The sequence below is a fragment of the Drosophila teissieri genome, chromosome X, assembly GCF_016746235.2.
Source record: "Drosophila teissieri strain GT53w chromosome X, Prin_Dtei_1.1, whole genome shotgun sequence".
NCBI lineage: Eukaryota > Metazoa > Arthropoda > Insecta > Diptera > Drosophilidae > Drosophila > Drosophila teissieri.
Window position 1 is genome coordinate 12091794 of NC_053034.1, and position 26971 is coordinate 12118764.

A 26971-nucleotide genomic window follows, 5' to 3' on the forward strand; every position below is an offset into this window, starting at 1 on the left:
CGGGGGAGATGCGCGCGCACCTCTGCCGGAGCTGGAGAGGAGAGCCAAGTATTTGGAATAGTTACTACCACTCAGTTCTGACTGGGATTTCCTTGACACAAGTCAGGGCATTGTGTTGAAAGGTTCGAAAGTGTTTTCAATCTCAAATGTTGCAGTATAGTTGATTGCCTGTTAATGGGTTCCCAAAGGGTTCCTACATTCTTGTTGTTATCCAAATCCCAAAATCTCTGTTGCAATAGAGGGGCCAAAAATGGATTTTAAAACACCCGTGGGGATGCAAAGGAATTTTTCAGCTAATGGCTTTGTTTGTACTTGTGTATTTGAACCAAACTTTTTGGTACATCCATTTAGTAGCACCTACTAGAGGGTCTAGTCTGATATGATAAAAACTATTTCATTATGGGTTTATGGGTGCGATTAGTCGTTTGCTAGTTAGTTGTAGAAAACCTACCCCCAAAAACGATGTTGTGAATCCAAGAACATAACACAGATACACATGATTATACGGCGGATTTAGATGGGGTATGCGCCATTGATTTGATGGTAATTATATGTGTGCTCTGGACGCATTTTCAGCTTCATGATGAACATGCTCTTTGGAAATTGTGTGGGCAGCTGTGACCAGCTGGCCGGTCCACCGCCGGACTTTATACTATCGATGCCGCCGCCACCGCTGCCGTCCTTCCTAATCTCCAAGCCGGCGACGGTGGACATCCTGGTGCCCTCCAATGAGTCGCAGCCGTGCTTCGCCGCCTTCATGTGCGGCCATGGGATGCAGCACAACGAGAGCGGGAACGCGCTGATGGAGCTGGTCAGGAGTGATTCCAAGAGTCTGGAGAGCGTCTGGCTGTTCGTCTCGTCCTGCATCGGGATCTTTGTGTTCGGCTGCTTCCTGGCCCTCATTGTGATGAGATGCAGAGAGTAAGTCTTGATGGTTGCACAAAATATTACTTGTATTCCTACAGCCAGTTTGCCATTCCAGCAGTTCCTTCTTCTCGTACCATGACGCCAATATCAAGCAGACGGCTATTAATGCTCTGGGCGAGGCGACCAAATCCAATGCCTTCACATCCGGCGGAATTCTGTATCCCTGCGCCACGGCCAACAGTCGGGATCTCCTCCAGAGCCAGCTGGTCAACGACAGCCGTCTCCTGTGGGCCACCCTAACGCCCCACGGCACCCGGCACTTCATCATCGAGAACTCCCAGGACGGGCACTACGAATCGGTGGACTATCGCGGCAAGTCGCACAGCCAGGTGTTCCGCGGCTACGAGAAGCACTCGCAGTCCTTTGTCAAGGTAGGGATCGTATAGTAGCCAAAATATGTGGCCTATCTTAGGGCGTCTTTGATTATGAAAGGAAAACTTATTGGAAAAACCCTACGTATGATGGAACTGTTATATATTTTTGTATAACATTAAACTGAATAAGAAGAGTATCTATAATTTGAAAACAGTTGACAATAGATATAATTATTTATTTTAGATAGAAAATCAAACCCACTTAAGCTAAAATGTATAACTTTTGACCGTTTGCAGTCCTTTGACAATAATGGCTTTGTCGACTACGACTACGAGGATCCCACGCCATTGATGGACTCCTACCACGATGACATGGACTCGGGCTACCAGGAGCCGCACGAGGTGACTGGCTCCCTGAAGCGGTCGGCGATGCGAACTGTGGAGTCACTGAACGACACCCCGACCAGTGGAGGATCGAGCTCAAACTACCACTCCAGCGCCAACCAGATCGGCAACTCCAAGTCCATCAGCCGCAAGACGACGCTGTCCCGTCGCATCAGCGATGCCTCCTCCCAGAATGGAACCTCCATGTAAATGTGCTGTCAATTGGGTATGGTACATTTCCATTGGATGGAGGTCATTGGGATTGGGATTGGGATTCCGGATCTCGGAGATGGAGGAGAGATCCGGCCATGTCGTCCACATCACTAACTGCAGATCGTAGTGATATTTTAGACTATTTTAAAGAGTGAGGCACAAGTGTGGGCTGTTCTCGAGGATCACAAGCGCAGTGCGTCCAGGAAACCGAAATCAAGAACCCAAATAAATGTTCGCCACATGAAGCTATCGCACATGAGCATGAGCATCCCGAGTTCCGGACTGCAGTTCCTGGAATCGTTACCCATTTTACTGTAGAGAACCACGCACATGCGATCATCTTTTAGGCCTACTATGGACTGTATCCGCTGGTGTACCATGTATAATACTCGTGCACAACATACTCGCTTGTAAACACACTACACACACGTCTTTTATAAATAATACCCGCAACTATAACTATAACTATATCAGATAATCCAACTAACGCTGATCGGAAAGGCCAACTATTGTATCTGCATATAGACCTACCACTTGGAGTCCTTCTCGCCCGGTTTGGGGTCAGGAATAAATAAACATACATAGATTTTGAAAATACTCTGAACACGTCTCGCCTTCAGCGCTCGTTTAATTGTTAGCCATAAGAACAATAAATAATAATAAAATTCTCAGTAGTACATAAACATCTGCAATCGCATTGCCCATTTCGCTCGATTCCATATAAATAATATTGATATGGGCTTAAACTCTAGTTCCAGAAACTAGTTATACAGAAAGAAATTTAAAGATTAGCATAATGTAGGTTATTTGATTTAGAAAGTCATTCTTTTGATTTTCAAATAGAAGAAACTAAGACATCTTTCAAGCGAAACTGGCTTTTGATTACCTTTTTTTTGATCAGCAGCATCGTCACCATCATCCTTAACCAGTATATAAATCTTAGGATTAAAAAAAAAGAGATTATTGATGGAAATTCAGTGGAGCGGGTTCCAAGCCCGCGTGGATTAGCAGCTCAGTATGCTCTTAATCCAGTCGTGCAGATGCACCTCGATCACGTTCACCTGGCCGTAGTTCTTCAGATGGAACTGATTGAAGGCGGTGGTCAGATGGATGACGGCTGAAACGAAGTCGCTGAGCCTGAGCGTGCCATCCTTGCGGATGTACCGCTGGATCAGGCAGTTCATGATGTCCGTGCTCAGCTGGAAGCCGATGTCGCAGAGGGCATCGCGCAGTCGCTCCGCGCGCAGGATGCCCGCCTTCTCCTTGGTGTACATCTTGAAGACGCCCTGCCAGGACTTCAGGTTAACCATGAAGGTCTTGAACTGCTGGAAGGTGATGCGGCCACTGCCGGTCCTGTCCTGCAGTGCGATCACCTGGCGACAGATGTCGATGTTGGCGCATCCCTTGATGTAATCATTGGGCAGGCACGCCTCCAGGAGCTCGTGCAGCTCGAAGCAGTTAATGGTCTTGTTCTCATCGGCCAGTTGCATGTACACGGGCTCATATTGGCACACGCTCTTTACCTTTGGGCCGCCGCATCGCTCGGCATCCGTGCTCTTGAGTGCCGGAAACGGATCCAGCAGTATCATGGTCTGCGTCTCCAGGCAGGAGAGGCGGAAGGATCCGGTGCCCAGGATGCGGACCGTAAAATGTGCCTCCTCCGCCGGCTCATAGGTGGTCGGTATGAGGACGTAGTGACCCGCCTCCAGGTGCGTATGATAGCTAACGTGCCGCGTGTTCCCGTAATCCGAATTCAGGTAGCTCACGTGGTTCTTGAAGAAGTCCTTCTGCAGGCACTCGCTGAGCATGTACTCGCCATCCCATGTGTACATCGTAAAGCCAATCACCTTCGGCTCCACGGCCGTGTGCTGATTGAGGGCAATCACCAGATCCTGCTCATCCTGCACCGATATCAGCAGCTGGGGATTGATGTGGAACGACTCGTGATTGCGACAACCACCGGCGGTGACGCCACGCTTCCACTGACCCTGGTGCATCTTCATCTTCCAGTGCAGCGGACGACTCTTGAGCATCTCCTCGTCATTGGACGTCTCCGTGTCCAGGTATACCACTTCCATGGTGCTAAAGATCTCCACAAAGTCGCAGAACGACAACCAGAACTCGCCGGGACCCAGTTGCCGGATGAGACGCGCCCGCTCCACCTGCGACACTCGCTCCCACGTCTTGGACATCGGTGACCAGTCACCGAGGAAGTGCGTCTTCTCGCCGAAGGGCTTGCTGGAGAACGTGTCCTTCAGGCACACCAGCTGCACCGAGTCACCCATCAGAGTCTTCACCTTGTCCAGGCTGGAAAGTCTGTAGGTCCAAAAAGAGAAAAGGTCGTTGTAGTTTTTTTCAGCTCTGGATAGGCATCCCACAGAATCCCATAAAGCATACCTGTAGTTGACGTTCACCAGGATCCCGTTGGGCATGCGCTCGGCGAGATTCTTCTTGGCCACGGTGCCGCTCTTGTCCGTCAAGCAGGTGACAATGCAGGTGGTGGTAAGGAGCTCCTTGAGCGTCTGCGGTCGGATGCTGTCCGCCAAGATGGGCATTTGCCGCACCACGCCGCCCAGGAGATCGGTGAGTCCGTCGGAACGAGTGCCATACTTAAGAGCCTCATAGGAGCCGTGCAGCTTGGCAATCGCTTTCTCCAGCAGGGCGGCCCAGAAGCAATTGGATGCCTGCGGCTGCATGAACGCCAGTCGCCCATTGATGGTGGGCAGACGGTCGTCGACGAGCACCTCCACCCACTCGCCGCACCACCACAACCGGAAACGAAAGACGCCGTGGGCACTGGCTAGGGTCTGATCGGCGGGCACCACGCGATAGAAGAGGTTCCTCAGGGAACTCAACAGTCCCAGGCAGGAGACCAGCCAGCGATCGCCCATTTTGCCAGGCACCACATCGAATTCGGCCGTCTCGTTGAGGAACACTGGTCCCGCACTGGTTGCAGCCACCGTACCGGAGCCACCATCCGCCAGATCCACGATGCGCTTCCATTGGAAGGTGAACGGCGGTGTTTGGTAGTAGAAGACCGAAGACTGGACCGCGGGGAAATCGGGGTCTTCCCACAGCACGTTCTTCGCCCTGCAATCGCTTAGTATGCGCTCGTATTTGGATGCCATCTTCTGGGCGTTGATATCCTTCACATCACTCCCGCTTTCGTGAACCCGATCCTAATCGTTGCTACTCCTAGTCCCAGTGCTCTATTGCGATTTGCCTTGGTCTCCGCCCCTCGTAGCCGAAGTGAAAGTTAACGAGCTGCATGAAATATACAATGCCAACTAGCTTAGCCAAGTCTAGCTGCGATCCCGAACCGGTTCCGCTCGGTTCATCAGCGGGAACCGTTTTAATTGGGCTCCCAGCTCCGTCACAGCCACCGATTCCGGATTGCAGATTCCGATTCCGCCAACTGGTTCCAGATACTCCAACAACTCCACCATCTTGGGTCGTTGCGCATGCGCAGCTGGAATGGCCAATGATGCACTGCTGGCCAATATCTGGGCACTAGTTCACCCAAAATCAATGAAGTTAGAGAACATTATTCGGTTAGTGCTTCAAATTTAGTACAGGGTATGTCCAAGAAGCATAACTACTAGTAATCGAGGCTGAATTATCGATAGAAAAATCTATTTTCTTTTTCAATTTAAAATCATTAAAAACATAAACCTCCTTAAATAAACACCTTTTAGAAGTAAACTATTATAAATTATTATATAATATTATATGCCTCTAAAAAATGCAATGATAAAAACCAAATCCGACTCTTTAAAGCTACATGTGAGAATGAAATAACGATTATTTGATATCTCTAGCGCCCATTTAAGCCAACTGAGAATCAAAGGCGCAACAAACGTGGTATAAAAACGTTTATTATACAAAATGGTACTATATTAAAAATAAGTTCGCACAGTATTTGGATGGCAGTACGTGTAGTAGAATATCAGCAAAGCAATACCAACAATATACAAGGCAATAATGGTGGTGGCAAGGTATAGAGGAATGTACAAGGCGCAGGCGATTGCATTTTGCAACAAACAGAAAGTGAGGTGAAAGGCGTATTTGTATTTGGTTGGCGCATCCTTGACGGGCGTAAAAATAAACAGGTAGACTACGCCGAAGCACATGCAGTACAGGTAGTTCATGAGGCGGGATTCCGCGATCATTGGCGAGTCCACAAAGAATACAATGGTGCCGCAAAAGCAAGCGAGTGCCGCGCAGATGATCACTGTTTGGATGGGGAAAAGACTGGCCACATATGCGATGCAAAGCGTTCTCGAAACTACAAAATAAAACCAAATAACTACAGGCTTACTGCTTACTACAGATTCTAAGCACCATTGCCAACTGCTACTTACCAGTGAGACAGAGCAGGAAGAGAAATTGAAGAAATCTTCCCTTCGTCGCGATATCATGCTTGTCCAGTTGAGCCAGGCGATTGGAGTGATTGTACGCCTGGATGCACCACGCTATGTTGCCAAAGTAGACGAAGAGGGCAATCCGGCGGTAGTCTAAGGAAAGTAATTTGAATGGTTAATAGGTACTTGCATCCACTGACTTTCCACACCGAGTTTCACTTTCGTTGAATACAATCAAAATGATAGGGTAAAATGCTACTGCACAGCATGAATTAACTTTGATTTACGAAAGTAAACGTCAGAACTGCTGATGTAGTATTATTATTTTAGTTTTACATGTGAACTCCGTTGTCGATTGCAAAACAATTGCCAGTTGTAATATTTTCTGCGGTGCTGATTCCAGAAACGAGTCGAAAAGCCGAACGAAACTAACATTGCACTCTTCCGTCATAAGTTTTTGGTAATATCTGCAAAAGACGAATTTCGATTTTCGTTACAAACATTCAAAAGTGCCCACTTATGATGAAAACAAAAGAGGAAATATAAGTAAAAGTAATGCATATATATACATCAACGGCAATACACCCATTTAGGGCATAAATCTACTGAAATCTACTAGACATATATACTACATATATGGGTAAACAAGACCGACAAGCTGACATTGGACTCAGTACTCACCCGATCTCCTCCTGCTTGTCATCGCGCTCCTTGGCCATCGAGTACTTGAAAGCATAGTTAAGGGCGTAGACATCGCGGAAAAGGTATGAGATCACAACATTTGAGTATATCCCTCGCTCCACGATGCGTTTCTCACCCGAATGGGTGTATTTCAAGCTGAAATGTAAGTTCGTGATCTGTAGATTTCGGGGGAAGTACACGCTATCGATTTCCTACGTGTGTATATATATGACCGATGTGACCACCATGGGCACCAGAATGGAGCCAATGGTCCAGGAGCAGTAGCCGTACGACTCCTCCATAAAGTACGTGTACGCCAGGCTCCAGTTGATGCAGATCGAGACGAAGCGCCACAGAATGGACACCAGAGTGAGCAGCATGCTCAGTTTTGAGATCGGCTCCATTCTGAGGGCGTCCACTTCGGTTCTTTGTTCCGCGGAGGCCATAACTCCTCCTTCCAGCTGCGATATTGCACATGTGACACCCTATTCCACATATATCCAAGGCCACGACCTCCAAACTACGCTGTACTGCAATTTGTTGAGTTGAGTCAGGTTTTTGACTTAAAACACTGAAGATTAGAATAAAGACTGAATTCTATAAGAACTCGTTCATTTGAACTAGAGATAGATCGCTCGATGTTATCGGTACATAGTTGGTGCATCGATAGCGTCATCGTCCAAGTGCCATCTCTAGCCTAACGGGTGGGATAGAATCTCCAATTGGGATTTACATCCAGTGATTTTCTAATTAAATTAAGTTTTTCCAATTGCCCAAATGCAGATTTTGCCAAACGGATTGACATTGACCAATAATATAATAATATAAAGGTTTGATGCGAATAAAACCACAAAGAAAAGTGCAATAAGCAGATCAAGAGAGAATAGAGAAGCAAAAGGCAAAAACACAAAGAGGAGAGCAAAAAATACAGCCAACATGAACAGGACATATGTAAGCCAAGCGATATGCGCCATTTGCCTGGTTGTACTGGCAGCTGCTGGCATAATGGCCCAGCTGGACCTAGACCAGATCCAGACCCAACTGCCCGACCAGCTGAGCAAGTCGAACTTTAGCGTTAACGACGCCAAGGAGCTGATCCGCAACAAATGCATCGAGGTGGCCGGCGAGGAGGCGGGCGGCGAGGCGTACGGCGAGATCGAGTCCGGATTCATGGTGCTGACCGAGTGCCTCAATGGCATCGTCAACTACACAGCGATGCAGCAGGAAATACAGGAGGCGTCGCCCAAGGGCGAACTGGATGTGGTCTTTAACAAGTACTGCAGCCGGCGTTCGAGTGCCGTGGAGTGTGTGGATGTGTTCACGGCCAAACTGGTGCCATGTCTGGTGCCCGAGGAGCGCGAGGGTCAGGATGTCATCAAGCAGATCATCCAGAGTGTGCTAAACTTTGTCTGCCACAAGGATGGCGATAAGATAGCCCTATTTATCGCCGAAAAGGGACCCGAATGCATTGAGTCCCAGAAGGACAACATCCAGCAGTGCGTGAACAACACGTTCTCCGAGTACCTGAACCTTTCCGATCTGCAGGAGAACCGGATCAAGAGCATGCCCAAGCTGACTGTCGGGCAGAAGCAGTGCGACGAAATGCTGACACTGCAGGCCTGTGTGGTCAAAAAGCTGGAGCAATGCTCGGACATATCGCCGGCGAATCTCGTCGAGTCCATGTTCACCTTCATCAGGAATCAAACACTGTGCCGAGACAATCAGAAATCGCCACTCGTTGCGGCTGCGGCAAACGGAGGAGGTCGGGCATTCCATCAAATGTGGCCCTATGTGGGCATCTTTTTGCTTATTCTGCGATTCGCTTTTCAAAAGTCTCCTTAGTTCTAAGTCTAGGCTAGTCCCCTATATATCTCGAATCCGAATCTGTAAAATGCCTTCTCAATGCTTCGACTTTGGCAGTCCCAGTCCAAAGCGATAATCACTGTTTTTAAGCTTTTGCTTTGCTTATATTAATATGTATGCATGTTGCCGTGGAACAGGTGTCCATAGTACAACCGCTTTCGTCGATGCGCATGTCAAGGTACTACAGGCCAGACAGGCAGCTATGTCGGTTTTGTTTGGTGCTTCTAATTTATGTAATTAATTGCCTCTTTCTATGTGTAGTATTTGTAAACAATGCTTATACTTCTGCTTCTACTGCTGAGTCTGAATCTGAAATTCTTCTGGCCTTTGTCGTGCGTTCATCTCAATGCTTTATATAAATTTAATGGTTCTGATTCGAGTTGGGTTTGTATTAAATCGCGTATTCCACTGAGGGCAGCTATGGTAATCTCACTATTTCACAGTGGATTGGGTATGGGTTTGGGAAATGAAATGCTATATATGTATGAAAAATGAATGGAAACGTTTTGTAAATGAATATACGTATCATTACTGTAATAATAAAGTGATAAATTTGAAAATAAATCTATTTGATAGTAGTATTACGAGTTCATTAATACTCGGCTAATAATTGGAGTTAAAGGTCAATTAGGTGGTGAAAGGTACTCAGAATAGTAGAGACCCTGCAATTCCATTCATTACGTTTTCAGAAATGAATCACCACCTAGTTTTCATTGCGAGCGCGATTTTCAAATTTCGCGGCAGAAAAACCAACATAGCGCGCGGGAAAACGTTGAACAAAATTTGAAAACATTGTTTCGATAATTGCTGTTATTTTGTGAGTAATCATTCCAAATCATCGAAAAATAATCTTGAAAAAGACAGTAGTATTCTTAAACGTTGTTTTGTTAGTTCCATTTTTTTTCATCCAATTTTCTTATTTAATTTGTTCATCACTATTCCATCGTTTCTCCAAATGAAATTTTAATATTGATTTTATAAAATAGCTAATAGTTGCATCTTTTTAGCAGCGTTACTTATTTTATTTATAATAATAAATAAAAACACTAGTATTAACTTAAACATTTAAAATGTAAAAGTAGAAAATGTGACTCGCTTAATTTTCTATCGAATGGATAATATTTAAAAAAAATATAAAAATTTAAACTTACTAATACATCTATTAAATAAAGTAATACATGTGCATTTAAAAACATATAGGGCTGTCTTTTTAAATGCTTTAAAAAATTATGCTTATTCAATGCCAATGATGCTTATAATAATTACGTGATTTCACTGTGATTTTTGAGTTTAAATTTTGTTTTCGGTTATTTCTTATTGACTACTGTATTGTCTTTATTTTTAAACAGTTTTCCAAATTGTGACAAATATGCCGATGCAGGATGACAAAGTTTTAAATTTAGGTTTGATTTTTTAATGGTCCTTTATAAATAATAAATGGGCTTCATTAGAAGTCATAGGCGCTGATCACGATTCTGTGATTTTTTGCACGATATTTTTTGAATAATTGGGGGTTGCAAATGAGCGTAAATAAATGTATATTTTTAAAATAATAATTATTAGAAGGAGCATGAACGCGACCATTTATGCGTTTTAGGCGGGGAATGGACCGCAAAAAGTGCGTTTATTGGCGCTGCAAAGTGATGTAACAAAAGCTGCGACCGCAGCAGCAGCAGCGGAACGCGCGGAATGGAACGCATGGAACGGTATCGTAGTATCGTACATGCGGCCGCACGCCATACACGATGGTCTCTTTCGGTGCAACTCTGATTCGACAGTTTCGGCACAGGTCGGCAGCGGCATTTCAGATTGCGGAGTCCGCCATTTTAGCTAAAAAATCTATAACCCTAGCTTCGTCAGCGTGCAGTGCGAATAGGGGTCAGTTGCAATTTGGAATTCAGATTGTTCGCGAATATTCGAAAGCGTCGAAGATGAGTACTTTGCCTAGGGTATTTTTTGATATGACGGCCGACAACGAGCCCCTCGGTCGGATCATCATGGAGGTGAGTTATTTGCTCTTCTTTTTTTTATTTTAAAACTTAAGTGGAGTTTTTAATTTTTTTTTATTGTTAAATTTGAGCAGAAAGTGAAAAACACGTGATTTTCTATAAAGCCATTTCTCGCGCATTAAGCCTATGTATTTTACATTATATGCCGCAGGTGATAAGTACATACAGTTTTTCACTTTTTTTTTTTACGGAATTAGAACTTGTATAAAATAAAATATATACACACGCAGCGCAAAGTCGCCCTTTAATTTACCAGCGACAAGTGCAATTATTTTCCATGAGTAATTGCATGACAATGCGCTCTGGGTGAATTTGAATTTTCCAACCCAATTGGACAGGCGCGTTTAATCGGAAAATCTCTATAATTATATCTACATCGCGGAATTTCGAGCAGGCAGGCAAGCACCCACCACCACCCCCCGCAAATCCGCGGATTGGTGGCATTATCTTTATAGAATGGAATTTTCCTTAATTTAATTGACGTGTCGGCAAACTTTGGCTGAAATGGTGTGCAATTTTTACCGGTATTTTAAATGCATATGCGAGTGTGTGCTATATGTACATTCCGGCGTGGTTGTGTGTGTGTGTAGCCCCATACCCATACACACATGCAGATCAATACACGAACATAACCTCCAAGCGGTCACTCGCATATGTACATGTGTGTATGCGGGTATGTACGCGCAGATGTACAGTGTACACACAGAGATATTCGGGTGTGAATGCGCGAGTTCTGTAAACCCGTTTGCAAGCATGAACTCACTATTAATTCCGCCGATGATGTAATGTACATATCATGTTTGAATAGAGAAAAAGAAAAGCAAATGCTTGATGTGTATTTTTAGTGGCCTGGGAATAAAGTCATTGCCCGCGAAGTAAACCAAGTCCACATGTCTAGGATTTTTCTTCCAATAGGATATATGCACACATATGTACATGTGTACAGTGCGAGAAAAAGTCTGTACTTTACGCCGAATCTCTACACTAAATAATTGTAGATTTATAGAGAAGCCGCAATAGGAAAAGTATTTACTAATCTTGACTAATTTGCACAATTGTCTCGCTTACTGCATGAATTGGAAAATTGCTCAAATTCCAGTGCACTGCAAGTTCTGTACATCATATTTATGTATTTATTCCTTTGGCATAGTTATGCACACATTTATGGATGTATATGTAAGCATACCAAAAACGTGCTATTTTATCAAAGGGCTAAAAATGGCGCCGAAAAACGAGACAAAAACGCGGCGTCTGCGGCGTCAAGAAAACAGCTGATTGTTATTCCCGCTCAACATGAATTAAACAAAAAAGTGTCCACTCTTCATAAAAAAAAATGTAAATATTCTCAAGGTCGTCCGGGTGGGGATAAACAAACAAAAGAAACTTAATGGTTGACTCATTTGAAAGTCATGCTTTGTTAGCGTATTTTACCAATATTAATTTCTTGTTTACTAACCTGGTTTTGCATTTTGTTTGCCTTTTGCAGCTGCGCTCCGATGTCGTGCCTAAGACCGCCGAGAACTTCCGCGCCTTGTGCACCGGCGAGAAGGGATTCGGCTACAAGGGCTCCATTTTCCACCGCGTCATCCCCAACTTCATGTGCCAGGGCGGCGACTTCACCAACCACAACGGCACTGGCGGCAAGTCCATCTACGGCAACAAGTTCCCCGACGAGAACTTCGAGCTGAAGCACACCGGCTCCGGCATCCTGTCGATGGCCAACGCTGGCGCCAACACGAACGGCTCCCAGTTCTTCATTTGCACCGTGAAGACCGCCTGGTTGGACAACAAGCATGTCGTCTTCGGTGAGGTCGTCGAGGGTCTGGATGTGGTCAAGAAGATTGAATCTTATGGATCCCAGTCCGGCAAGACCTCCAAGAAGATCATGGTGGCTAACTCTGGTTCTCTTTAAGAATGTGCGATGCAAAAGCAACATTACAAGAAGAAAAATCTGTTAAGACGAAAACCATTTGCATTTTCTCCAAAACATTTTTTTTTTACCAATTACTGTAATATTACGAGAAAAATACAATACAACCAACATATTTTCAATAGACATGTTTAACTATATTCCCAATGGGGTTTTGTTTTTGGCCATTCAATTGTATGTGGGGGCCAAAATTGAATTAAATTAGAGCCTCCCAATGTCAGACAGCGTTTAATTGGCTATATAAGATATGCATTGAATCTGTAACTTTCACATTTCCATTGAGAAAAAAAACAATGAGACGAGAGACATCAGGGGACTTAGAAAAATGTTTGATCTTTTGATGTTGGCTTACTAATAATAGTAATAGTAATGCTGATTATCTAATTGCATATATAACAACGTTCTACGCTATGTACCGGAATCGGAATTGTATTTTCGTCTTAATAAATCTAAATAAACGGCAACCAACTACTAAATTGTGTGTTGTCATTACGGTTTTGGTTTGGTGGTATATGGGATTTTTGTTTATTGGAAGAATATTTCAGAGCTACTCAGAGTAGCGTACAGCAGATTGTATTCATGCTCGTAGGCGTTCACATGTCGTTCGGTTATTGCCACCGTCTGGAAGAGCTTCTCGTCCGGCTGCTCCGTCGCCGACCGCTGCTGGCCTGCCAAAATGTCCTGCACCTTGCAGCGTTCCGCGTACAGGTGCTGCGTGGTCGTTTGGCTCCAGCCCAGCTCATGGAACTCCGTCTGCTGGTTCAGCATGTTGAGAATGTAGACCAGGCCGATGGCGAAGCCGTCCTCGAACAGCGAGACCTTGTTCTGGTCCTTTTTGTGGATCTTCAGCTTCTGCTTGACCCGGTGGTCAATGTAGTTCATGATGAGCGCCGGTGTGATGAGGTAGAAGGTTCGCAGGTGGTGGTTATGCGGATTGCACAGGAAGGGCTGAAAGCCTTGCAAAAGAAGCTGCAAAATAAATAATTGATTAAGCTGTTAAGTAATTTGCTGGGATCGTTGATTGTACCTTGAAGTAATTTGTGCTATCCGAGTAGCATTCCTTCATGTGACCCAGGCTCTTCTCGTATTCCTTAATGGAGCCCTCCGTGGCAGCGTGCACTTTGGAGCCTCCGCAACTAAAGTTGCTGTCGAATCTGGTCTTATACGAGCGATTCCGGAAGTTGGCATTCTTGCTGCCCGCCTGCAGAAGGCGCACATAGCCCACAGCATTACCTAAAAGCAATATTTACTAATATATTTAACCATTTCGCTAAATTAAAGCAATAAACTTACCGACTTGTGTGATTACCTTCCTGAACAGATCCATATAGGTCTCGCCATTGCTGGAGGAGCCCAGCCTTCTGATCTTCTTAAGAAAGCTCTCGGCGCGCTCGTAGGGATACGACTGATAGGTCTTGCTGCATTTTTGCTCTGAGTGAAAGCGCAGCTCCTTGAGCAGCCGCGACTTGATCTGCTCGTCGTGGAGGAAGGTGGAGAAGGTGTAAAACTTCTGGCGCAGGAACTGGTATATGAAGTTGACGGTGGTGTTGATGATCCCGGTGCCGTGCGTCTGCACCGAGTTGGCCACGTGCCGGGTGCCTATGATGTCCAGGTGCTTGCTCCTGCTGTGCGTCTCCACAAACACCTGCAGGTTCATATTGTAGGCATAGGAAGAGGCGAAAGTGTGTATATTCCGCATGATCTGCAGCACGTCTATGCCCTTTCAAAGCAAGAAAGGTTAATATGATTAATAGAAGGGATTTGATCGGTTACCTGGTCAATTATCTGATTGGGCAGGTGGTCATCGATGGGACGCAGCTGCAGCACCTTGTTGGCCAAATGACGCATCTTTTCGTACGATTTCCAGTCGTGCGGAGCGATTGTCGTTAAATTGTAGAATGTGGCAGTAAAATAGTTCTCTAGGTGATCTGAAATAAACAAGTTATTATAAATTGGTTAGTGAAACACATGCTTTTATCTTACCCCTTATAATATGGTAATCTCCTTGATTTTCAACTGAAACTGCATTGATGCAGAGGCGATAGTCTAAGGCACTTTGCTGGAAAGGTTGATCCTGGTTCTGGAAGAGATGCGAAAGGGCCTCCATCCGCAGAAAAAACTCCAGGTGGTTGCTCAAGAACTCGATGATCAAGTCATTCGCTGATTGCTTGGGACACCTTGAACCCCTGAACACAGCCATCATCTTGTCCAGGTGATGGCTCACCGACACTAGGTTCTGCAGATGAATGGTATACATATGAAGTCGCTTTGCTACGTACAGGGTTATAAACCTACCTGTAAGGAGTAGGGGTTGCGTTGCAGTTCGGTGTACTCCTTAAGCACCGCAGTGTTCAGGAACCAGTGATTATATACCAGACTCGAGGAGTCCGACGTGTTCAGTTGTCCTCCGATATTCTGCATAAAGTCGCTGATGTTATTAACTCGGTGTAGGATCGATTTGATCAACTTTTGATTGTCGGCGGGCAGGAGGCGATTATCCAGAAACTCTCCGAGGGCTAGATTTATGAAAGTCAATCGTTGTTTGCACGGAAATCCCGTGATGGACCTCTCGGCCAGCTTCATCGTGGCCAAAAAGTTCATCTTGCGCTGCAGCAACTTGAGGTCAACTATCTTCTTTTTCGTTGTGTGCAGCAGGTGAATAATCTTTTGTTTCTGCCACTGTATCAGCGAGCTGATAAAGCGCACGAAATTGATTTGGTTTGACTCAAAGATCTTTTGAATAACCTTCAGATACTGCAGCAACCGAGAGACAACGAACCAATCGTTCTTTGTCAATGGCGTCATTAGAGCGACATTCCGGTTGATCAGCGAGACAGCCAGCAGGCTAACTTGATCGGCATAGGAGTGACCATTGAGAATCAACTGCATAAAAGTCTTCAGATGCCCAAAAACTCCGGCATCGAATACCCTCTGCATTCTAATGGACCAGAGCGATATTTGGGCGCCCAACTGGCGACACGTCTTCTGATCGCTAAGCCTAAACTTCTCCACAACTGTGTTATGGACTTTTGGGGCAAGACCATCTTGGGACCGGGCTGATGACTTCATCAGGGTTTTTGCATGTAGAGAGAGGAATCCGGCAGGCGACCAGAAAACGCTTCGATTGAGGGGCACCTGCTTATGCCTGGCCACCAAGTCGACAGCATTCTTGACCAGTTTTCCCTCCATCTGGATGCCTAGCTCATGGACCACCACCACAAAGGTGGTAAGGCGAATAATGTGCTTGGGATCCTCATAGTTCTTAAATTCGTTGCTCTGATTTACATCGACGTCGAGAAGCTTTTTACGAATGTAGGCATTGGAATGCTGGGTGATGGGGCTAACACTGTTCAGGGTAAATTGCTTCTTCAATTCCATCAGGTTGTCCAGTAGAATCTGGTTAGAAACATGCATTAAAGGGGTACCATTCTCGTTTCTCTTGAACTTACTCGAAAGAAATCCTTGGTGATCAGATTCTCTATATCCACTAGAGATGAACTGAGGCCATTGAGCTCCAAGTTTGTTGATTGGCTATTGGACAGGTGCATTAGCCACTTCTTGTACAGCGCCCACATGGTGGAAATCTTTGATTGGTTTGCCAGTTCATTGAATACTACTATGTGCTCCAGTAACTCAGCCATAGCATCAAAGACAGCCTGTTAGATTCGACTTCAACTGGTTACTGCACTTCATTTTAGTTAGATCTTTAACTTACGAATATGTGGACTTCATTAATGTCCATGGAGACGCTAACAGATGCGGCTATTTGTCTCCAAATATTTTGGAGTATCACAATCATGCGTTTGAGCAAAAAGTAGACTTGGCACAAGAAGTCCATGGAGCTGCTCATGCGGACCAAGGATCCCTCCAAGCCGGAGGAACCCTCGGATGTTGCGGAATCATCCAATCGAAAGTCGATGAAAAGGAATGCCAGCTGAAACCGTTTCGCCTTTCTGGACAGATTTTTGCACTGATTGCAGAGATTTGCCAGAGTTGTCAGCGGTTTATTCGCCACAAGCTCCGATTCCTCAAAGCTCCTGTCCGGAACCTTGAAGTCATTGCCCATAAAGTTTACCTCGACAACTGGCGACATAGATACACACGGTGCAGGCTCCAAAACATCTGAATTAGGCACTTTATCCCGCAATAATTTCAATTTCCCATCGTACTCCGATATAAAGGAGCCGTAATCTCTTAGGATATCCTCGGCAAACATAGCTGATATGGAAAATATATAAATTAGAATAATACTAGATAGCTGACATCGGCGTTCCATGCGTACACATAGAGCTTTGCTCTTCCTTCATGTTTGCCAATTTTGAAAATATTATTGTTTTGATTTTCTTATTAGTAATTTAGTGATGGGACATTTCAAGTGGGTGGATTCCGATTCGATAACGGTAAATGTTCGATATCTTTGTTAAAACAAGCTAGTTGACACCATACGTTTTTTTAATCGGAAGTTGCGATTAATTGCGATATCGATATATATAATTTATTTGTTTTATACCATTTTATAATAGTTGAAGCATATATAATTCGATTTAAGAAAGAGCGGTAAAAATATATAGTCGTAATGAGTACGATTATATGCAACATATAGTTTTCATCTTGATGCTTTAAAAAAATTAATTTCTACAACGGGAATTCGATTGGCTATCGATTGCCGAGGACTAAAAGCTGATATCTTGATTTTATACTTTTATTTATTTTTTTTTTTAATCTTGTACGTATGGATTTAAATGTATTTATAAAATAAGTTATTTCAAATGTCTGTATAATTCTTATCAAATAAGTTTTGTTATCGATTATAAAGATTTGCCGTGTGCAAGAGCCCTAAACAGCGTGTATGCATGAGTGTATGTGTACACACACAAACGTTACCGTTCCAATTCCATTCGTTCCGCTGGCCCTGTCAAATGCCGAGCAATCAAATCGCGTCGTATTTTATAAGTCATTGCAAGAATTAATATTTAGTTAGTGCGTTAATGTATTATCTTTGAATTCAAAAGCCGTTTGCCCAACTGATTTGGCAAATTTAGTTGTGAAGCGTGTTTTTCAAAATTTTCTCATTATAGTTCATAGCGCGGCATGGAAACGTCTGAAAAAGGTTGATTACCAAATTGATTCTTTATTGGAATTCTAGTTAAACCATTTTATAAACTTCATTTCCAGAAAAGGCCGGCGGAGACGAAGCCGAGACCATATCCGAGGCTCTCGAGAAAACCGCAACAGACACGGCCGCAGAAGCGGTGCTCAAGGAAATCCCAGATTCCAATCCCGACGCAACCAATTTGAATTCAGTATTGCATGAAAAGGGCAAAAGCAAGTCTCCTTCGCCAGCACCCAAGAATGGTGATGATAATGCCGAGGCCATCGCCGACCGCTCGCGTAGTCGCAGTCGCAGTGCTACCAGGAAGAGCGTCTCACGCTCGCGTAGCGGATCCCATCGGTCTCGCAGCGGATCGGCACACTCCGCGCACTCGGCAGCCAGTGGCCGGCGTTCGCGCAGTGGCTCTAAGCAATCCCTGAACGGCTCCCGGCGCTCGCGGAGCGGTTCCGCTCGTTCCCGCAGCGGCTCCCGGCATTCTGGCGGAGCTCCGGGCTCGCCTGCTGGATCCAGACGTTCGCGCAGCGGCTCTAGACGATCCCGCAGTGGCTCCAGGCGTTCCCGCAGTGGATCTAAGCGATCTCGTAGTGGATCGCACCGCTCACGCAGTGGATCACGTCGCTCCCGCAGCGGCTCTAAGCGATCTCGCAGTAGATCCGGTTCTAGACGCTCAAATAGATCGCGGAGCGGTTCTCGACGTTCACGAAGCGGCTCTGGATCTAGAAGATCTCGCAGTGGATCGGGATCAAGGCGTTCTCGAAGTGGCTCGAGGCGCTCTCGCAGTGGCTCTAGACGCTCCCGTAGTGGCTCCAGGCGCTCGCGGAGCGGATCGAGGCGCTCACGCAGTGGATCGGCGCGCTCACGTAGCGGATCTCGCCGTTCCCGCAGTGGTTCTAGGCGCTCCCGCAGTGGGTCCAGGCGTTCTAGGAGCGGGTCCAGGCGTTCGCGCAGTGGTTCGGGCTCCAGGCGATCTAGAAGTGGATCAAGACGATCCCGCAGCGGATCCAGGCGCTCGAGAAGTGGATCCAGGCGCTCCAGAAGTGGGTCCAGACGTTCTAGGAGCGGTTCCAGGCGCTCAAGAAGTGGATCTAGGCGATCTAGAAGCGGATCCAGGCGATCTAGGAGCGGATCCAGGCGCTCCAGAAGCGGATCTAGACGCTCCAGAAGCGGATCTAGACGCTCCAGGAGTGGGTCGAGACGCTCTAGAAGCGGTTCCCGCTCCCGCAGTCGCTCCATTAGCGGTGGTTCGCGAAAGGGATCCCGATCTCGGTCTCGGTCCGGTAGTGCCACATCCCAGACAGCTTCCAGACGAAAAAGACTGGCCGTCAGCGATTCTGATGGTAAATATGGGCTACAACTTTTAGAGACATATATTTATGTATTATTTCAATGCAGACGAAGGTCCGAAGGTGACAAAGAAGCGCGTAAAAATCACGGACACAGACAATGAAGAGGAGGATGAACAGGGAAATGGCCTAGGCAAAGAGAAATCACAAGATAAAATCACAGAGAGCTCTGACGATGAGAACACACCAATTTCAAATGAACCAGAGTAAGACTTCATTTCTTTCAAATGAATATAATTTAAGCCCACATTTACGTCTATTGCAGAAACAGTAACTTTATTTCGGACTTTGATGCTATGCTCTTGAGAAAGAAGGAAGAGAAGAGAGTGCGTCGTCGCAAGCGCGATATTGATCTGATCAACGACAACGACGATCTGATTGATCAGCTTATCATCAGTATGAAGAACGCCTCGGACGATGACCGTCAGCTGAACATGATGGGTCAGCCGGCCACGAAGAAGATTTCAATGCTGAAGCAAGTGATGTCACAGCTGATCAAGAAGCACTTGCAGCTGGCCTTCTTGGAGCACAACATACTCAATGTACTTACAGATTGGCTAGCGCCCCTGCCAAACAAAAGTCTGCCATGTCTTCAGATACGCGAGAGTATTCTTAAACTATTATCAGATGTGAGTACCATGCTAGTCTTTTTGTATTATGGGTTCTCATGTGATCTCTTCCTTTAGTTTCCTACCATTGAAAAGGGACTTTTGAAACAGTCGGGCATTGGCAAGGCTGTAATGTATTTGTACAAACACCCCCAGGAGACCAAGACGAATCGCGATCGCGCTGGTCGCCTGATTTCGGAGTGGGCCCGTCCGATATTCAACCTCAGCTGCAATTTCTCAGCGATGAGCAAGGAGGAGCGTCAGGAGCGTGATTTGGCGCAGATGTCGCGTCATCGGCATAAGAGTCCAGATCCAGAGCCTTCCTCCAGCAGCAAAGCACCTACCTTAAATCAAACCTTCTCCAACGAAGATAAGCTGCTGCGTCCTGGAGATCCCGGCTGGGTGGCGCGCGCCCGTGTTCCCATGCCCTCCAACAAGGACTACGTCATCCGCCCTAAGTCAACCGTCGAGGGTGAAATCTCCACGGTTAGTATCCCAGCATTGAGCTCAGGCTTTCGATTCCTTCTTTATTCATTGATCTCATTGAACATTTCAGTCAACCAAGCGCAAGCCAAACCGCTACGAGAAGCATATGAAACGATTTCTGGACTCAAAACGACTGAAGGAGAGCCGCAGGGCAGTTGAGATATCGATAGAGGGTCGGAAGATGGCACTGTAAGCAGCATTCTAGCTAACTTTAAATTAAATAAAATCGAAATCATAGAACAAAATTTAAAAATATATATTTTTGAATATAACTTCACACGAGAAAGCTAGCCTTTTGTAATAGCGGGTCCATTTGAGACAAATAAAATGATCAGCTAGATTCCACAGTCAAAAGGAAAGAGATGGGAGAGCAATGCAGGCTGGACTTATCAGGTATGCTGCAATCTTATCAGGTAGCCACAAATCAGTTGTAAATATGCACTTGTGTAATAGAAGTAATGTGAATTCACTGATTAGATATTGCAGCTTTCAGTTGGGCTGCAAAGCAGATTAAACTTATTGATCCGCTGCAATTAGAGTTTGCCGAGCGAAGCACATTAAATAAATAAAATAGTTAAACAACTTGGAAACAACAAAATGGAAATACGAGTTGCACTTGTAATACACTCAACAGATTCTCTATACGTTAATTAAACAACAAAAACTAAGACAGTGGTAAACTTTAGTCCTTAAAGAACAATAAGACTTTTTGTATACCCTTCAAAAGGTTATATTTTTGGGAGGTGGTCCATATGTACAAATAAAACACGAAGAAACCGTATGATATACTCAAAGATCATGTTTTCCATTCTAATCTTAAGACCTTGCGTTTAATTTATTATGTCGAGAAAAAACAAAGACTGAGAAATCTAAAAGTTAAATTTTTACCATAAGAAATAGCTCGTAGCACATGAAAGTAAATGATAAATATGTCAGTAGAGATTATGACTGGCTTTCCGGATCGCCCGACCAACAAGATTGTTAGATGGTTTCCATTAAAGCTAGTTTTAAAACGAATTCACTTACAATGCTAATTAAGCTTGAATCAGATTAATATAGTTGACGTAGTTTTTCCATTTGCTCTACAAACATATTTATAATTTGAATTGCCTTATATTTAAGACCGCGAAAGCTCAAAAAGCTTAGTAAACAATTCGCGGGGTTATTTTTGTGCCGGTAGCAAGTACATAAGTGTATGGACAATCACAAAGATACTCGCCGTAGTAGCTAACATTATAAAATGGCATTATTAATAAAAGTCAAATTAAGGGCATCTTGGCACAGTTTTGCCGAGTGACACCCGCTAGGAAATCGGTTGCTCCTCGAGAGCTTGTGATGGATTATCTCCCCCACGTGGAAAATACCGTTTGCAAGAGGTACAGGTACCCGTTCTTTGTACCTAGTTAAGGTGTAAGTTATCAACATTAAGTGTACCATGTTGGCACCAGTTTCATTCAAAGTTAATTATAAATTGGTTTCTGGGCAATCAGATGCATATTTCTTGGTTTGCTAGCTTAGCATCGGCATTCAAGCTAGTAATACATGTTTCTTGTAACAAAAAGTTTACATTTGGGGTTTAAATTCGGAGCAACAGACAAGTAGACCATATGCAAGACAGCTGCAAGATATGTATACACCGCTGTGGGCGTGGCAGCATCGTCCAATTGCCCATCGGGGTGGCATTGTTATCGCACGACCCACTATCTCCTCGGAAATCTCCACCGACACCCATCAAGCGTCCCCAACACCCCACACTGGCACTTGGGTTCTCGTTCTCGTTTTTGGGTTCACCTCTGGCGGTTGTTATCGCCGAATATTAAACCGGTTGCGCTGCCGTCTAATTGCTCAAACGCATGTACGCTGTGCCAAGTGGCGGTCGACAGCAATAGCTCCTCCATAGCTCCTCTATTCCAACTCCGCAGCAGTAAATCGGAAAAGTAAATAAACAAAGATGTCGCAGAAGAACGAGAAAATTGGCATTGTGGGCAGGTAAGTGGGACTTAAGGAAACGCGATTCGCAAGGATATCCAGGTGCTCACTGGCAGTGTTTCGATTCCAGCGGTCTGATTGGTCGCTCCTGGTCCATGCTGTTCGCCTCGGTGGGCTACCAGGTGGTGCTGTTCGACATCCTGCCCGAGCAGGTGTCCACCGCATTGACTGCCACGCAGAAGGAGCTGCTGGATCTGGAGGCCAAGGGACTGCTCCGTGGCAAGCTGACCGCCGCCCAGCAATTCGCCTGCATTTCGGGCACCAACGACATTAAGGAGCTGGTCAAGGGTGCCATCTTCGTGCAGGAGTGCATCCCCGAGCGCCTCGACCTGAAAAAGGCCCTCTACAAGCAGTTGGATGCCGTCGTCGGACCCAACACCATCCTGTCCAGCTCCACCAGCACTTTTCTGCCCTCGCTCTTCAGCTCGGATCTGAAAAACAAGGCCAATGTGAGTTGAATTCTTAAGATTAGTAGACCAATTAGTATCTCCACCTTGGGTTGGTATACAGTGTGCCATGGTCGTTTATGGGAAAGTTTCAGAATAGTTCACATTCAGCAGAGATAAATTCCCGCTGCTGATGACTTTAAAGCTGCGCCGTCCTTGTGCCCAATTAGATCCGCATTTATTTCGATTTCGATTTCGTTGAGAACGCAATGACTAAGCCCAATTACGCTTGATTTCGTGAACAGGTTTTGGTCTCGCATCCCGTCAACCCACCGTACTACGTGCCCCTGGTCGAGATCGTGCCTGCACCGTGGACCAAACCGGAATGGGTGAAGAAGACCCGTGCCCTGATGGAGGAGATTGGCCAGAAACCAGTTACGCTGTCGCGTGAGATCGAGGGCTTCGCCCTGAACCGCATCCAGTATGCCATCCTGAATGAGACATGGCGATTGGTCGAGGCCGGCATCTTGAACGTCAAGGACATCGATAGCGTGATGAGCAATGGACTGGGACCGCGCTACGCCTTCCTGGGTCCCCTGGAGACGGCCCATCTGAATGCCGAGGGCATGGCCAACTATTTCGAGCGCTACTCGAAGACCATCTATGCGGTCAGCGAGACAATGGGACCGACACCGAAAATGGAGGGCCCCGTCGCCGTCGAGGTGGCCAAGCAGCTGGGCGAGATGGTGCCGCTGGATCAGTTGGCCCAACGCCGCAACTACCGCGACAACTGCCTCACCCAGTTGAGCATTCTCAAGAACAAGCTCAACCAGTAACTCATCATTATCTTGCTGTTTTTTTTTTGTTGTGATATGCTAGCGCCACATATGTACGTTAAATATACGGAAATTTCTTAACTGATAATCTCGGTTTATTTAATTATTCTTCACTGCTCTTTCAAGACAGCTGCGAGATGGGAAATTAATAGGGAGTGTGCTTTGCAAGCGTCTTATCTAGCTACTTCTAGGTATTACATAAAAGACAAATCCTTAAAACGTAGGATACTTGTGGTCAAACGACTTAACCTGTCTTAAACGCTATCTGTGTTGTCCTGTGATATGTTGGCGAATACGTGATTTACTTCACAATCTCTTCTTTTATAAATTCTCTTTTAGTGTGATTCCGAAACCATAAGGACTTGTGAAAGGGATTTTAAACAGTGTGAGTTCGCAGGTAACTAAGTGGGTGATAGGTGGGCATTCACAAAGATAAATTAACTAATTAGTTCGATCAGTTCAAGTGAAAAGTAAATATAAAGGACAGGCTACACTGCTAATCCGTTTCGAAACGCAAACTAATTTGGTAAAGTCTAGTATTGAGTGCAGACTGCATATCAGTTCGCTTTATCTTGTGACGTCGGGCAAAAAATAAATGGAAGAAACAAAAATATGGGGGGAGATAGCCAAGCCGTTTTCACACTGTCGGTTTATCTTCAAGGTTACCAACTTGACCTCAGACATCACATTTTAATTCACTTTCAGGCGACATTGCGCCACCGCCCACGGGCCAAGAAAGTGCTCCATGTCTACGCAATGCACCGTCTATCCGGAGCCGGTCTTCTTGCAGAAGCTCGGCCCCCTAATGCTGGGCGTTGAATAGGAGGTATTTGACAGGGATCCCGATCCTGCGGTCATGGCCATTGGCTTCAGGGATCTGCGCTGCTGGATGCGCATTTGTGGCAGTGGTGTGCTCGTGCAGGATATCTTTTGGCCAGGCTTGGTCCTCGATGATATGGGCGTCTCGGGTATACGTGGATGGACCGGATTCAGGTAGGTGGACTCGTTGCTTGCAGTCACTTTCATAATAGGAATCACCGGCTTGATGGGCTTCGTCACTTTAACCATTCCATTGGGTTTGCCCATCGATTCGTTTATAGATGGGTTCCTCAAGCGACTGCTCATTAGAGTGCGCCTGCTTTCGTAGGCTTTTGTGGACGGATTACTGGGCGTGGAGAAGGAGTTGCTCCGCTGGCGGAAGGCAGCTGCTGCACCCATCGGCCCAACAGTGGCTGTGTTCTTGACCTCCCTGGGCGGCGGGAGATTTTCCACCTGGCGATCGGACTTCAAGACTTCCCTGGGCAACTTGCACTTGTCCTGAATGGAAAGTGATGATGATCGACGGCGCATGGAGACCGCCGCGTTGGACTCACTTAGAGGCATTGGTTTGGTCTTGGCAACATTGTTGGTAGCAACGTTGTATGCTACCTGAGTGCTGCTGTAGTTGCTGGGGTTCACCAACAGTATGACTGTCCTGGGATCAACTCCGTGCTGTTGTTCGTGATCGCTGATCCCAGTGTTTGCGAGTTTGTGCCGCTCCAGCAGCTGGTTGATCTGCTGAGCGAGTGTTTCGTCGACCAACTCCGTCATAAACGGCTCCTTTCTGGCTGCTGGCACGGACGGTATCGAAGGTATCGATGGTAGGGATGGAAGCGAGTCCCTATCAAATGGATTTAGACGAGACTCGCCATCAAATGTGGCTGTTGAGCAGACCATGGCATCGGGAAAGTTTTGAACGTCACTTCCTGGAACATCGATCTCCTCCTCCTGTATGTGGTTAGCATCCAAGGAACGTTTTGTCTTTTTGCCCTGAATTGGAGAAGTAAAAAAAGTTCATAAGGCTTTTTTGATATTTTGTTAGAAAGCTATAAGACAAACAAGCGATATACTATTTATCAATATCCAAAGGAAACAGAGCAGTAAAAATGAATAGATTTAGAAACATGCGTATTCCTACAATAAATAGGAACGAAGATGTATTCTATGCTTTAACCTCAAATGCTAATAATTATTTGCAATTATGGACTATAATGTAGTGTAATAGTTAGTTACCTGAAGTTCGAGATCGAATGTTCCTTGGCGGGTGTATGAGTATGGCGATGATATAGCTGCTTCGCCTTTTCTAGCTTCCGGACAAGAGCCACTGGGTCCAAAGATGACCGCTGCAATGGATTCGATTGCCGTGTCAAACAGATGCCACTTGGACCTCTCGACGTGTTCGTGTGCCAAGATCTTCAGCTGCTCCAGGAGTTGGCTCAAACTCTTGCCATTTGATCGGTCTTCGATTGGTGTATGTGGACTTTCCTGACTTTCCTGCCGCACGGCATCCATTTTGTTTACTTTTCCGTGATTTTCTTCGGCTTTTGCCTTGGGTTCTGCATTGTTAAGCTCGTCTAAGATCGGAATGCGTAGCATTTTAAGATCTTCCTCGAAATTGATACTGTTCGACAGGACGTCGTCGTCCTCAATTAGCTTCAGTGGGGACTCTGCCGCCAACATCTGCAGGTTTTCGTTCAGGATTGTTCTCTCAAATTCCGTTTTGGATCGACTATGGGTTGGTGTGTTGACCACGGAACGTGAGGCATTAAGTTTAAGGAGCTGCTTCTGGAACGAGCTGTTCGAACGCCGCTTCTGGGTTGTTTCTACTGATCCAGGTCCGGACGCAGTCGCTGCATCCGTCTGCATGCAAACTGGAGGACTCTCGCTCTCAAGATCCGGATACTGTCGTTCGGCACTGGACACCTTTTCCTTGATCTGCGACGTCAAGGTCATGCCCTTAAATTGGTGAGAAAAGGAGTTTTAAATGAATTGCATGAATGAATACCACCGGTAAAGACCTATCCCCAGAGCATTAGGGATCCCAGTGGTATGCAACCTAACCTTACCTTGATGCAAGCTTCCTTCTCCATCAGATCGAAGGGATCGTAGGGCACCTCAAAGTTCGTGGCCACCACAGAGTCCTCCGGCTCTTCGTGCAACGGTTCCTTGGTGGGCTCATCCCATTCGGTCAGGTCAATTAGATTTCGGACATCACACATCTTCGCACACAATTCAAACACAAATATCAACAATTTAAGAAAGAAAACTAATAAAAAAAAAAAAACTTCGAAACAACGCCGTGTTTGGCGCTTCTACGACTGTATGGGTTAATAGTTATCGATATACATATGTTACCTGAGCCGAGGATTTCACCTGCAGCTTTTATAGTCTGTTCCCACCGGTTCAGTATCGATAACGATAGCCACGTATATACATTTTTTTGTACTGTTTTTTAACTTTGTATAAAATATTCTTTTGGGATTTTTATAATATATGAATATAAAATTTGTTTATAAAATATGAATATAAAACAACAGTTGTACAAAAAATGTGGTCCATACATTTGTTTTATTTAATACAAGGATAATTAAAATCACACCTTTCACACTATTAAATTCCTTCTTACGGTAATTTCAGGGCTTTTGGTGATTTTGAAAACCTCTTTTATCGTATACCCACAACTTTTCGACCCATTGGTATTTCAACAAC

The 26971-nt window shown here is 45.5% G+C and overlaps 9 protein-coding genes across 13 annotated transcripts; 5 read left to right on the forward strand and 4 right to left on the reverse strand.

The window, feature by feature from the left end:
* The first annotated feature begins 83 nt into the window (after nt 1–83).
* On the forward strand, nt 84–1852 carry LOC122623248. Of its 2 annotated transcripts, none has more exons than XM_043802271.1 (4): nt 84–122; nt 577–921; nt 983–1298; nt 1539–1852. In XM_043802271.1, the coding sequence occupies exons 2-4, from the start codon at nt 581–583 to the stop codon at nt 1833–1835; spliced, it is 954 nt and encodes a 317-aa protein (XP_043658206.1). In that variant the 5' UTR covers nt 84–122; nt 577–580; the 3' UTR covers nt 1836–1852. The 2 variants fall into 2 exon arrangements, with proteins under 2 accessions (XP_043658206.1, XP_043658207.1); XM_043802272.1 differs by having other exon boundaries at nt 986–1298.
* Nucleotides 1853–1904: 52 nt separating this feature from the next.
* LOC122623247 (calpain-C) lies at nt 1905–5208 on the reverse strand. 2 transcript variants are annotated; one of them, XR_006326388.1, is made up of 3 exons: nt 4236–5208; nt 2725–4154; nt 2480–2599 (listed from the first exon to the last, which is right to left on the reverse strand). XR_006326388.1 is itself a non-coding variant. In XM_043802269.1 (2 exons), exons 1-2 carry the CDS (start codon nt 4964–4966, stop codon nt 2843–2845), a joined length of 2043 nt encoding a protein of 680 aa, XP_043658204.1. In that variant the 5' UTR covers nt 4967–5208; the 3' UTR covers nt 1905–2842. The 2 variants fall into 2 exon arrangements, 1 of the variants encoding a protein (XP_043658204.1); XM_043802269.1 differs by having other exon boundaries at nt 1905–4154.
* A 485-nt stretch (nt 5209–5693) lies between these two features.
* LOC122623290 (XK-related protein 6) lies at nt 5694–7501 on the reverse strand. Of its 3 annotated transcripts, none has more exons than XM_043802353.1 (5): nt 7097–7501; nt 6881–7036; nt 6536–6666; nt 6200–6352; nt 5694–6144 (listed from the first exon to the last, which is right to left on the reverse strand). In XM_043802353.1, the coding sequence occupies exons 1-5, from the start codon at nt 7324–7326 to the stop codon at nt 5735–5737; spliced, it is 1080 nt and encodes a 359-aa protein (XP_043658288.1). In that variant the 5' UTR covers nt 7327–7501; the 3' UTR covers nt 5694–5734. The 3 variants fall into 3 exon arrangements, 2 of the variants coding, with proteins under 2 accessions (XP_043658288.1, XP_043658289.1); XM_043802354.1 differs by having other exon boundaries at nt 5694–6123; nt 7097–7499; XR_006326394.1 differs by lacking the exon at nt 5694–6144 and having other exon boundaries at nt 6236–6352; nt 6409–6666; nt 7097–7500.
* Nucleotides 7502–7559: 58 nt separating this feature from the next.
* Nucleotides 7560–9321, forward strand: LOC122623291 (27 kDa hemolymph protein). The gene is made up of 2 exons (XM_043802355.1): nt 7560–7584; nt 7664–9321. The coding sequence occupies exon 2, from the start codon at nt 7817–7819 to the stop codon at nt 8720–8722; it is 906 nt and encodes a 301-aa protein (XP_043658290.1). The 5' UTR covers nt 7560–7584; nt 7664–7816; the 3' UTR covers nt 8723–9321.
* Nucleotides 9322–10450: 1129 nt separating this feature from the next.
* Nucleotides 10451–12804, forward strand: LOC122623552 (peptidyl-prolyl cis-trans isomerase). The gene is made up of 2 exons (XM_043802771.1): nt 10451–10746; nt 12239–12804. The coding sequence occupies exons 1-2, from the start codon at nt 10489–10491 to the stop codon at nt 12662–12664; spliced, it is 684 nt and encodes a 227-aa protein (XP_043658706.1). The 5' UTR covers nt 10451–10488; the 3' UTR covers nt 12665–12804.
* A 373-nt stretch (nt 12805–13177) lies between these two features.
* LOC122623550 (WASH complex subunit 4) lies at nt 13178–17072 on the reverse strand. The gene is made up of 9 exons (XM_043802770.1): nt 16965–17072; nt 16398–16900; nt 16132–16338; nt 14978–16078; nt 14666–14918; nt 14456–14610; nt 13976–14402; nt 13710–13915; nt 13178–13651 (listed from the first exon to the last, which is right to left on the reverse strand). The coding sequence occupies exons 1-9, from the start codon at nt 16987–16989 to the stop codon at nt 13208–13210; spliced, it is 3321 nt and encodes a 1106-aa protein (XP_043658705.1). The 5' UTR covers nt 16990–17072; the 3' UTR covers nt 13178–13207.
* A 494-nt stretch (nt 17073–17566) lies between these two features.
* Nucleotides 17567–20518, forward strand: LOC122623271 (IWS1-like protein). Its single transcript, XM_043802318.1, has 6 exons — nt 17567–17792; nt 17858–19132; nt 19188–19344; nt 19404–19767; nt 19825–20232; nt 20303–20518. The coding sequence occupies exons 1-6, from the start codon at nt 17774–17776 to the stop codon at nt 20423–20425; spliced, it is 2346 nt and encodes a 781-aa protein (XP_043658253.1). The 5' UTR covers nt 17567–17773; the 3' UTR covers nt 20426–20518.
* Nucleotides 20519–22062: 1544 nt separating this feature from the next.
* Nucleotides 22063–23531, forward strand: LOC122623273 (lambda-crystallin homolog). Its single transcript, XM_043802321.1, has 3 exons — nt 22063–22221; nt 22292–22670; nt 22913–23531. Exons 1-3 carry the CDS (start codon nt 22184–22186, stop codon nt 23441–23443), a joined length of 948 nt encoding a protein of 315 aa, XP_043658256.1. The 5' UTR covers nt 22063–22183; the 3' UTR covers nt 23444–23531.
* Nucleotides 23517–26580, reverse strand: LOC122623272. The gene is made up of 3 exons (XM_043802319.1): nt 26329–26580; nt 25496–26218; nt 23517–25252 (listed from the first exon to the last, which is right to left on the reverse strand). Exons 1-3 carry the CDS (start codon nt 26479–26481, stop codon nt 24209–24211), a joined length of 1920 nt encoding a protein of 639 aa, XP_043658254.1. The 5' UTR covers nt 26482–26580; the 3' UTR covers nt 23517–24208.
* Nucleotides 26581–26971: the final 391 nt, after the last annotated feature.